Raw genomic sequence first — 11785 nt, 5'->3', positions numbered from 1 at the left:
TTCAGTTAATTTGGTTTACAAAGAGTCCAATGGTGCTACCATGTCTACAAGGCTATCCAAACAGGGTTTTCCTGACGATATCAAACATCTACAACAAGGTTATTTATGCATTCCCAAAATTCCTAGTAGTTTTGATCTCTGAAGTTGAATTAAAATGGACTCGTGGAGCTTTTGCAGAAATGAGATCAGTAAGCTCACTTAACATCAGATCAGGAGAGTCAAACTAGAAGTCCCATGGGTCATCTCTCAAAGACAGCCAACAGCATGATGTCCTACCCCTCCCTGATGTCCAGAGGGGTATAGGTGGTGATCACACTAGCCCTATACCAGTTCCTATAGCTCCCTTTAAAGGATGCAATCAGGAATTCCCATTCAGTTATTTTTCACATTCAGCAAACATCTCCTCACGATACACTAGCTGCCCATATCTTGGGTACACTGTAAGCCTGCTCTCTGTAGGCAGCCCAGGCTCCGAAAACTGGGAACAAATTCGGGGCAGCCTGTCCGGTCCTGTCAGGTGGGTGCTACACATCGGTGGTGGTTAGTGAGATCCCCCCTTCCATGTGAAGCACTTTGAGAGTTGAGAAAAGCGCTATATAAATGTAACTTGTTGTTGTCCCCCAAACAAAAATAAAACACTGTGGAGTTTCTCTGGGCCTACTGAAGTGAGCGGTGAGCTCTGGTGTGTTTTGTTTGGTCCTTAATTTAAAAAAAACTACTTAATATACGCAGTTATGGACAAAAGTGTCCACAAAGCCACCTCCAATGAAGGGAAGGGTATGTATGTGTCCTCTTGTCTTACTCTGGGGTACATGGCAAATAAGTTAACTTGCCCAAAGGTTGGCATGTTCCTTTAAGGTTGCATGTGCTTAACTCTTAAAAAAATACATGCACTGCCATTATTGTATCTACAAGGTTCTCATATACCCTTTTAAGTGGCAAAATGAGTTTTCATCATTGTGTTATGATGAGACAATGTAGGAAACAACCATCATAAAAAATGATCAATCTGTAATTCCAAGAGACAATGTACAACTAAAACAAAACAGACATTATCAAGACCAGAGAATCAACCATTTACTCAAACACCTTTACTATTCGCAATGTGTCTATTTGACACTTTATATTTATATGCATTGTTCTATGTAAAGTAATGTACAGTAAAATGTACAGTAATAATAACAGAGTAATTAAAAAACTGTAGTCCTCTTTATGACTAGAGAAACTGTATGTTCACAAACAGTCTGCCTTTTCTTCTGTGAGCTGGGCAGATTGTGCCGCTCCTGGTGCAACAGCCTGGGAAGAGGGACTGTGGGAATGTTTTGACCTCTTCCCCCTGTGCAGAGCCTCCTCTCCATTCTCCCCCTCTTCTCGCTCCAGCCTGCCTCTCTTCACAAAGTGCTCGATCCGGGACTCCAGACTCTCACACCGCGGCCTCTCCAGCAGGGGGCGGTAGTTGCGCTGCCTGGTACCCTCCATCAACCAGCACTGCAGAGGAGTAGGTGCCTTGCCTAAAACAAATGACAGCATCATTGACCGTGTCCGCTCTCACATTACTGTACATATGAGAGTGTTCAATTTCAATTTGATGTGTATGCACACATTCATAAGAGACATGGCAACAGCATTCCACTGCTCATGAAAAAAAAAAAAACCTTAAAAAGGACTGACTCCAGGAGGAACTATTCTGTTTTTGCACTGGCCTATTCCCTGTAATCATCATGGTCTAGTCATGTGCATGAAAATGAAAATGGATTCCAGTTTCTTCCAGTAGCAGCAACTGGAATCAATGCATTTCCACTGAATTATTTTTGGAATCTGATCCCTTATCATACCTGTTCATTCTTACTCGTCGCTCGACTTATCGTGACTAAATTTAAGATGGCTGCAAACGCTAAACGTGAAGATACTGTCTGTATAAATCGTCTTGTAAGTAAACTACCAGTGCTTTTTCAAAGTTCTCAATGTCCCGTTTTAAATGTCAGGGCCCTCGGAAGTCTACCAATGAAGTGTGGAGATACATTGAGCCTCGTAAATGGTGTAAAACAGTGATTTATTTGCATGGCTAGCCCGATGCCGAAGCACCACCATTGAAAAAGCTGTTGGTAGCATCGGCTAACTAGCGCCAGATTTTGGAGTGCAGGGGGCAAGCAGAGATGGGCTATGAGACATATGTTCACACTCGGTATCATGTTTCAACACACTTTAGGTCAATATCACACCGGAATTCTCCTTTAATGTAAATGTAATGCATAAAAAAACAAGTTGTCAACAGTAGTAATATGATTTGTTACGATTTTGAGGGAGTCCTCTGAAAATGTTCTCAAGGGGTCCCTAGCACCAGAAGTTTGAGAAACCCTGTTCTAGACATTTTGTAATGTAGTACTAAAATGAAGACTATTCAGTGATCCCATGAACAGTAAAAGCTAAAAGGACCCACCTAAGCTCTCCAGGCCCTGAATCATGCCTCGCAGGACCTGGGTCTTGATTACAGCCTGTGTCCAGTGCTGATGCAGCGTGTTCAGGGCAAAGCCCACCTCCTCAGCCTCCCTCTTCCAGCTCAGGCCCTCGAAGTGGCAGTCATAGAGAACCAGAGGGTAATCCACGGCCATGCTAGAGAAGAAACAAACATATGCTTTAACAGCAGAGTCCGCCATTCTGCTGAGCGATGCTGTTGATATCGGAGCTCAACAGTCAAATTAAAAATTACACTTGTTTTTTTTTTTTTTTTTAAACAGCTCTGAACAGCTAGCAGACAGTGATGAAATTAGTGGAATTTGAGAAAGTGCATTGAATTAGAATCAGACTCCACGTTTAAGACCAATAGGGATTAATCACACATAGTAGTCTGTGAGAAATGGTGTGTGTGGTAGTGGCTTCACATACTGCAAGTTTGAAATGTCACATTTGAAATTCACTTCCAACCAACAAACAGCTGTCATTTTATTGTCACCTGTACTGGGGCTTTCTCGGATTCTTCTCCATGTCCAACAGTTGATCGATGATGTCGGGAGCTTCCAGCTTCTGCCCAATCAGCAGCAGCACGGCCATCATGCACCGTACCTGTGGGCAGAATAGCTCGCACGTTTAAAGAGCAGTATATGGTTCTGGCCAAAGTTGGCGGAAATTGAGCTTGACAGCCGATGACATTACACCCTGTCTTTCCAAGCTAATGAAACTGACACCTAGAGGACCATGAAGACCAACTTTGCTGAATTTCATAAAAAGAATATTGGATTAGGATCTCAACTCTAATAGTCTGAGCTGCGTGTGAGACAGGTAGACAAGACAAGCCTACCTCAAGTGTCAAATATGCTCGTAATTTGACTGATCAGGTAATACACTATCACAGCCAATCAACAATGTTGTCTCAGGAGCATTGATGCAAGAGGTGTATTTGACTGGTACAGCAGTTCAAATATCAACAGTCCTTGACCAGAATCAAGGACCTGCACATTTACGTTTGTATGGGACAAAACCCATCACCACCCACCTGGTGGTACAGGAAGGCCAGCCCTTTGACCTCAAACACGTAGAGGTCGTAGGGGTCAGTTAATACTGCTTGGCCAGGCTGGGTCGGCTGCACAGACGCAGACAGAATGGTCCTCTGGAACTGCAGCACTCCATTACCTACATCCATTTTACAAAGGTTTCTGAAGTCGTGAGTGCCCTCATATCTGTAAAGGACCAGGGGAAATATAAATGCAAGTATTAATTAGTTATTAAAAAATGTAATATTACTACACTAAATATATAATTTATTCCCCCACATTCCAAGCATAGTGTTTGATAACATTGACCTATGAAAATTACCATAACAACTATATAATCCTGGCATTTATATTTTTTGCTGACCTCCATCCACACCCACCGCTTCACAGCTGCAGCCATGAGACTCACATCCAGGGAACCGCGAGGGAAGTAGTACCGGTAGGTTCTGGACTTGCAGTCAAAGCGGGCACTGAACCCAGTTTCAGCTGGTGCCCAGTCCAGTATTCGGATGTCCTGGGGTAGGACACGATTAAGCATCTTAACATATGGCACTTCCACAGCATTTGGCTTATTCTTTGCACTGGCTCCATCACTAGTAGGAACAACTACTCCAAGACCTCCACAGAACTGGTTTGAGCGCAGGTCAATGGATATGACCTGCAGGGTGAAACAGTTAAGAGATGATTGCAAACATCAATCGCTAAAATATAAACTTTACTGGCAATATGCCTATGGCCTACAAAATTGATAAAATTGGCAAAGCTGTATGTATAGGCGTTATCATGCATTGTAAATGACAGAATGACACAAAGAATAAGTCCGTGATCATTGTTTCTTGTTTGAACAAAATGCAAAAGCAACAAACGCATACTGAGTAGCAGCAGGTGAACGACTAACCTGTGAGAAAGCACTGACTCCTTTATCGGTCCGGCCACAGCGGTGGTAGTTGGAGCTCTGTCTGTCCTGGATGAGTTTAGTCTTCAGTAAGGCCTCGAACAGTCTAGCTTCGACAGTGTTATCCGTGTTTTCTTGCACGGCAAAGCCCTGATACTCCCAACCCAAATAAGCAAGCCGCAAGGCGACGTGGCGCCTTGGATGGGCAGAGAAGTCAAACGGCCTCTCTTTCTTGCCTTTTTTCGCACTCCTTCCATCTTCCTGACCCTCTGTGTCGGCTGTCACGTTAGGTTTACTGCCTCCATTCACCTTCATGCTGGCTTGAATACCTGGGTCTGATATTCTCAACTCAGTTTTTAATCGCTCCACCTCGCTTTCCAACTCATTAATTCTTGCCATCAAGTCCGCTGACATGCTGCTGACTCGAGCGGCAACTGTATTAAGTATCTGATTAGTTTGTAACGTTTTAAAAGTACTGTTAGTGATGACTCTGCGGGCTGCCCACTGTAACTTCCACAACATTAGCCAGCTAGCTTTTCTGGCTACCTACTAACGTTGCTGTCACTAGAATAAAAAAATGTAGGACAAACACAAAAAGTTCACATCAAAGTTTGCGTAAGTCACTATTAAACCACATTCATTTTAAACATGTTATGCGCGACAGAAGACACCAAAACGTCGACTACACACGACGGTAACTCACTGCCGCACGCAAGTGATTCTTCTTTAGTTTATTGACAGATTGCATCGTTCAATTGTTACATACCGCCACCTACTGTACAGGAGTGTGTAGAATGTTGCAGAAACCTTGCTTGGAAACCTTTGGCTAGGCTACTATAAAATTACGCCTGATCCTGTACATAGATGGATTCCGCATGGATTGTTTTGACCCATGTTTATTGTACCTGAATTACCAATTTTAAAAAATGTAAAAAAAACCTTTGGCTGCTCAATCAAGAGGCTGTGAAATAAATCTATAAATCATAAATAATAATAATAATAATAAGAAGAAGAAGCAAAAATAAAAACAGAAAAGAATAATTAAATAATTAAATCATAATTATAATTAAATAAGGAAAATAAATAAGGCTCTAATTATGTTGAATTCAATCCTGTATGTCCCATTCTTAATCTTGTGTACACTATTTCTTCTTTCCTGTTTTGCATAACCATTCTTTTCCTCTAATACATTTATTTTGGCTAATCTATCTGCATTTTCGTTGCCACAGATAGCGCGATACTGCCCCCTGCTCTATTTACTGGCTTAAAGGTTGTATCAGCAATAGCGGGGATACGTCACTTCTGTTGATGTTCAAACTAAACAGAGCTAGCTCGCTACTCCTTCCCCCTCCCTCCCTTGCAATTAAAACTCTCCTAAACGCGCATCTCGTCGGTTATTGGTTAAAACACTTTATTTTGCCTTTGAGTGGGTTGCCAACCCTTGTTGGTAGCAATCATTTTTGTGTACAGATATCGGAGCCTAGACTGCCTACAGAGACGGCCTGCTTATGGGGCAGACAGCTAGCGGATCGTTAGGAAATATTAGATGAATGTGATCATTTATGTTTGGGCCTTTTTTTGGCCCTAAAAAAACGCTGATACAGCCTTTAAAATACCCTAGAGGTCTCAGAGCAGTCTCAAATATAGGTAGCCTATTAGGCCTATCCCGAAAATTACTGAAAAACTCAAAGACACTATTTAAACAACATTGACACGTGTTTCTGCCTGCAGCCTACTTCCAAAACTCCAAAGCTGCTTGCTGTCTAATTTGGTTCCGAGGACACAAGTTCAGTGTATCAACAACACTCAATAACAGTTTATGTGATGTGTTAATCAATGAAATTCCCAACAATTTGACAATAGCTAGTTCTGGAGTAGGCCATTCAACTAGCCCGCTTGCTTACGACGAGACTCAGGCTGTGCAGTCGGCACCCGCTTCCATTTGGGTTTTGGTTTGCCAGGTTTGAAATTGAAACTAAGTGATCGTGTATGTGTATTTCATATACAATCTGGCAACCTGGGAGATGTCAGACTAGAAAAAAATGAATGGATCAATGATTTTAAAATGAAGTTTGATGGCCATGCAAATTACGGGAGTTTTCCGGGAGAAATAACAAAACAGGAGGGTGCCGGGAGATGACCTTGAAATACGGGAGAACCCGGGAAAAACGTGAGTGTTGACAGGTATGAGATAGATAGATAGATAGGCAGGCTTTACCAGTGGGGTGGGCTTCCGTTTAGACATTCATACACTGTTTTGGGCTAGTACTTGATTGGTCGCCAGATGGCGTTGTCACACCATTATATGAAGGGTTATCGACAGACGCTTTCGTTTTAAACCTGCCGATAAACTTGTGACAACCTTCTGGTTGTGCCTTAAACTAATATGAACAGACTAGTCAGTCTATATATCAACCATAATCGTATCAATATTTACGATTTTAAATTTTTAAATTACATGAGCAAGCGACACAGGACACACAGGCGCTGTCCAGGGTGCTGAAACGTCTTCCGTCTAGGACTATATCTTTGCTTGTGCAGAAAACTGACCTAAAACTCAATCCTACATGTTCGTTTTTTTATGGTCTTTACAACAAAACTTTACCTTTTACATAAAGAGGGCCCTTTTGTAGATAGTTAGTCTATGCCTTTAAGAAAACACTCTTACAACACATGTTACCACGGGCCTCTTCATCACTTCTTTGGGTGTTGTTGGAGTAGGCCTATAATAGCCCCTTTGTATCAACATAATGAGTTTCCTGATGATTATACAGGTTGTTTCTTGTTCATTGTTCATATATAAAGCTACAACATTACAAAAAGACTGTTTTACTGATATTTCTATACCATCATGTTTAAGTGTGTTTAATTTTCTTACAAAACACATGTATTTCAGGACTAGGCCAACGCTATAGAAAATATGCCACTTAGTTCTCTTGGTCCATCAACAAAAATGAAGAAATGAGACATTCCACACTATCATACCAAATCTGCTTGAATTTGTAGTTCGTTCCTGGACCAAATGCACGACCTTCAAAAATCACATGTAGGCTAATAATACGTTAATATATACGAAAAAATCACCAGAAGAAGGCTGTCCGATCTACGGACGTAGAAAAACATGACTCCTCATCTCATTGGAGAGGAGCCTTTACTGCCTGAAATTAGCATAAAGGACGCAACTGGCAACCGACCCACTAGGGACCAAGCTGGCCATGCGTCACAGCCCCTCTGTGAATGGAGAAGAGGGGGAGAGAGAAAAAATGAAACATGATATTGGCAACATCTACGAACTAATTCCTGCCTATGGCAGCGTAACCAGCTTTGATCTCAAAGAGACGCGTGGACGCGCCACAGGTGACGGAAAAGCTCCTACAACGCCCGCGCCCTGTGTCGCCAACTGATAAGCGTCCGAGGGAAAACTTCCCAGGAATAACGACAGGCTCGGGGCCCCGAATCGAAGAGCAACGCGCGTGATTCCACGACGTCACCTCTCAAAACCATGAAGAGCCTGTTGACGTTAAGGACCAAACGTGACGAGGACAAGGCGATCGGAAAGTCGCTGGTGAAGTAGCTGGATGCAACGGGGACACAGCGGGGCGAAAAAAGTTATTGTCTTTCCACACCCGAGTGACTAAAAGAGACAACAAAGGAACGTCAATGTTCAAACTATGCTCTCTTTGTACTGACATACCAAGGTAGGAACCATCAATTCCCGTGTCGCTGCACATAAAAATATTGAACCATGGAATCGGAAGGATCTACGGGACTGGCGAAGTCTGCCGCTGTAAAACTGTCTGAGATGGGAGAAAGAACTAAACAATTAGGTACCGCTATGCAAGACCCAAACCGACAGAGACGGATTATTTTAGTGATTGTGTGTGTGGCGCTTTTGTTAGACAATATGCTCTATATGGTTATAGTGCCAATAATTCCAGAATACCTGGCGGATCTGGAAAGTGAGCAAGAACATGCTTATAAAGCTTCTCATTTAAATTCATCTACATTCAAAAGCAACAAAGACAATTTAGACGTCCAAATTGGAGTTTTGTTCGCATCCAAGGCTATCCTGCAGCTGCTTGTCAACCCTTTTACCGGAACTTTCATAGACCGGGTGGGATACGACATTCCACTTTTAATCGGACTCACTATCATGTTCCTCTCCACCTGCATATTTGCGTTTGCCGAAAACTACGGGACCCTTTTCTTTGCGCGCAGTCTACAGGGACTCGGCTCGGCTTTTGCCGACACCTCTGGAATCGCAATGATTGCGGACAAGTACACTGAGGAAGCGGAGCGAAGTCGCGCTTTGGGCATCGCCCTGGCGTTCATCTCGTTCGGGAGTCTGGTTGCACCTCCCTTCGGCGGCGTCCTGTACCAGTTCGCCGGCAAACGAGTGCCCTTCATAGTGCTGGCTTGTGTTTGCCTGGCCGATGGCTTCCTGCTTTTAACTGTGATAAAGCCTTTCACGAACAGGACTCGAGAGAACATGCCTGTGGGCACCCCGATCTACCGACTGATGATTGACCCGTATATAGTCGTGGTGGCGGGCGCCCTGACCGTGTGCAACATCCCCCTGGCCTTTTTGGAGCCGACCATCGCCAACTGGATGACCACCACCATGCACGCCAGCGAGTCAGAGGTGGGAATGACTTGGCTCCCAGCGTTTTTCCCTCACGTCCTCGGGGTGTATATGACTGTGAAATTAGCAGCCAAGTACCCCAACTTGCAGTGGTTCTACGGCGCTCTTGGTATGGTCATCATAGGAGCAAGCTCCTGCGTCGTGCCAGCGTGCAAAACTTTTGGCCAGCTCATGCTCCCCTTGTGCGGCATATGTTTCGGCATCGCGCTTGTAGACACCGCGCTCCTGCCAACCCTTGCCTTCCTCGTCGATGTGCGGCACGTTTCCGTGTACGGCAGCGTGTATGCTATCGCTGATATATCCTACTCGGTCGCGTACGCGATGGGCCCCATCGTGGCCGGCCAGATTGTGCACAATTTGGGCTTCGTGCAGCTGAACTTGGGCATGGGACTGGTGAATGTGCTTTACGCGCCCACCCTGCTCTTTCTCCGCCACGTGTGTCAGATGAAGCCGTCCTACTCCGAGAGAAACGTCCTACTCGAAGAGGGGCCACAGGGACTCTACGACACCATTAAGATGGAGGAGAGAAAGAGTAAAAAGAAGGGCTTCAGCTCCGCCGGTAACTGCGTCCCCATTGATGAAAACGGACTGGACGCCTTCAGAGAACACGGGTCATATTCAGAGGAATCATCTGGTCCAGAGTACAGTTAGAAATTAAAAAGAAAAAGAGTCGTAGATTTTTTTTTGTTGAGATTTTGTTTATTTTATTAACTAGAATATATTTTATTTAAGTTATGTGCAATATATAATTACCAAATAATGATTGTCTTATGCGTTTCGGATATGGGTTTCTTAGTTGATCATGATGCGATCATTACAGCTTAAATGACCAAGTCTATGGTGAAACGCTTCCTCCTATCATTGGTATTGTGAAAGGTCTATATTCGACTTTGTGCACATGTACTGTATTGTAAAAAGGTAAATAGAAACATGTATGTAAAATAATATATTAAAACTTCAGACACGAAATCATGAAAACCAAATATCGTACTTTATATTTGCAGGTGAACACAAATATTTGTTTACAACCATATTATCGTTATCATGACACTTCATTGCAAGTTTTCAATCACTGTAATAATTTGGAGTGACTATTATCTTCTAGTTTGAACTGTTAAATCACATGTCTACCACAAATAGCCGTACTTGTTGTAAATATGTAGGTATCTGTAAATTCAACTATGCCTATGTGGACTAGTGTAAAATGGAATGTGTGTGTTTTGTGATTTAGGTAGAACCTATGTGATGTCAGAGGAGAGAATGAACTAAAACGTACTGAAATGTGTTCTGGTTGAATAAACCTTTAATCCAAGTGGTATCCCTTTTATTCATATTATTCACTCACTGAAAAAAAACGAAACGAAACTTTTTTCTTGGATTTCAGGAGTAGCCTATCTAATTGATAGCCTATATTTGGGATTAAAACGTAGTGCACCATAGTAAGTTCTTTGGACTTTCAATTAGTTTGATCTGGCGGGTCTTGAAATAAGTTGGAGACAGACATCTTGCTTGATAACAATGATTTTGCTTGATAAGAATGATAAGAATAATTTTTCAAGTTCAAATGCATGTTAAAGGACGAACAAATATTAAACGACACAGAAAGCTATGTGGAACAGGTCACATTGGCCGATAATGAAAAATAACTTCATCATTCTTCTATCATCCAGTTCATCATCCTATAAGAAATAAACATGTTCAGATCCTCACAGAATTAAACATTTAAAAAATGAGAGTACGAGAGAGAGAGAGAGAGAGAGAGAGAGAGAGAGAGAGAGCAGCTGCCACCTAACTGAAAATGGCCAGACATGTGAAGATAACACGGGCAGAAAATGATGATCTGTGCCTTTATCTATTATCTGCAATAGGTTGCAGCATTTTCTGTTTATGCTTCCAAAAACAGTGAAACCGTCATAAACTCTAGTCTGCTGTGGGGGTAAACTCAGCCCCCCAGTCCAAACCCTTCCACCTAACTTCACATCCAAAATGAAGTGACTTACTGGGCTATACTTGCAGCCAGTTTTTATCGACTCATCCATAATATTCTTTGCATAGGTGGGCAGGGAGGGGGAAAGCTGTCACATAAATATGCTTCCGCGAATAGTTTTCGATGGGAGGAGTTTCTGGCCCGCGGGCGTAGGTAGACGCAAGCACCTTCAGCACGTTTCACTTGCTCAGTAAGAAAACCGTCCAAGACACCGACGGCTGGATGACGCGATGACTGGGAACGTCCGCGCCGCTCACTCGCATCTGGGAGCATCGTAGAACCGGATCAGGCATCGGCGAGGAGGGATGGAGAGGACTCTGCCAATGTATTCGTCCTACTGACCGGAATTAATCTCCAGGTAATCACCAAAGTTTGTTTACATTATTGTATAAGGAATTGGGTTTAAAACAAAGATCTTTTAGTAAATTAGTTAGTAAGTAACTTCTAAAGTAGCCTAGCTTTAAAAAAGAATATATCGTCATTGAACTTTGACATGTTCAGAGTAAGAGCCGGGATGGTTCATAGAATTACCATGTTACTGTGCAAATTTGCCTGTAAGTTTTCAGCAACTCCAAAAAGAGGTGTCCAGATATGATGCAAAAACTTGTGTTTTAATGAAGTAATTGCCAACTGTAGAACTACAATCATGTATACGTTTAACAATGAAATTTGATTATTGCAAGATTGACCATTTAAAATGTGGATTGCAGGACTTAGGTTGTCCTGCTGAACTGACGGGAGTCTGCATCTTCACCCGACCAAAGACAAGT

General features: G+C 42.8%; 2 protein-coding genes across 2 annotated transcripts; one reads left to right on the top strand and one right to left on the bottom strand.

The window, feature by feature from the left end:
- Positions 1-994: 994 nt before the first annotated feature.
- Positions 995-5093, bottom strand: pus3 (pseudouridylate synthase 3). The gene is made up of 6 exons (XM_076299024.1): positions 4390-5093; positions 3872-4149; positions 3494-3677; positions 2954-3063; positions 2441-2613; positions 995-1511 (listed from the first exon to the last, which is right to left on the bottom strand). Exons 1-6 carry the CDS (start codon positions 4906-4908, stop codon positions 1234-1236), a joined length of 1542 nt encoding a protein of 513 aa, XP_076155139.1. The 5' UTR covers positions 4909-5093; the 3' UTR covers positions 995-1233.
- A 3038-nt stretch (positions 5094-8131) lies between these two features.
- On the top strand, positions 8132-9679 carry LOC143138585 (putative vesicular acetylcholine transporter-A). Its single transcript, XM_076299022.1, has one exon. It carries the CDS (start codon positions 8132-8134, stop codon positions 9677-9679), a length of 1548 nt encoding a protein of 515 aa, XP_076155137.1.
- The last annotated feature ends 2106 nt before the right edge of the window (positions 9680-11785 follow it).

Source organism: Alosa pseudoharengus, unplaced genomic scaffold (genome assembly GCF_046254945.1).
Source record: "Alosa pseudoharengus isolate Yale_2024_CS ecotype anadromous, Long Island Sound unplaced genomic scaffold, YU_APseudo_1.1 YU_APseudo_1.1_scf_21, whole genome shotgun sequence".
NCBI classification, from domain to species: domain Eukaryota; kingdom Metazoa; phylum Chordata; class Actinopteri; order Clupeiformes; family Clupeidae; genus Alosa; species Alosa pseudoharengus.
The sequence above is the reverse complement of the archived record's forward strand: the minus strand, read 5'-3'. Positions and strand labels throughout refer to the sequence as shown.

Coding starts and splice junctions, on each gene's coding strand:
- pus3 (XM_076299024.1), bottom strand. CDS start 4,908: ATGTTGTGGAAGTTACAGTGGGCAGCCCGCAGAGTCATCACTAACAGT. Junction 4,150..4,389: donor GAGTCAGTGCTTTCTCACAG/GTTAGTCGTTCA, acceptor TTCACCCTGCAG/GTCATATCCATTGACCTGCG. Junction 3,678..3,871: donor ATGGCTGCAGCTGTGAAGCG/GTGGGTGTGGAT, acceptor GGTCCTTTACAG/ATATGAGGGCACTCACGACT.
- LOC143138585 (XM_076299022.1), top strand. CDS start 8,132: ATGGAATCGGAAGGATCTACGGGACTGGCGAAGTCTGCCGCTGTAAAA.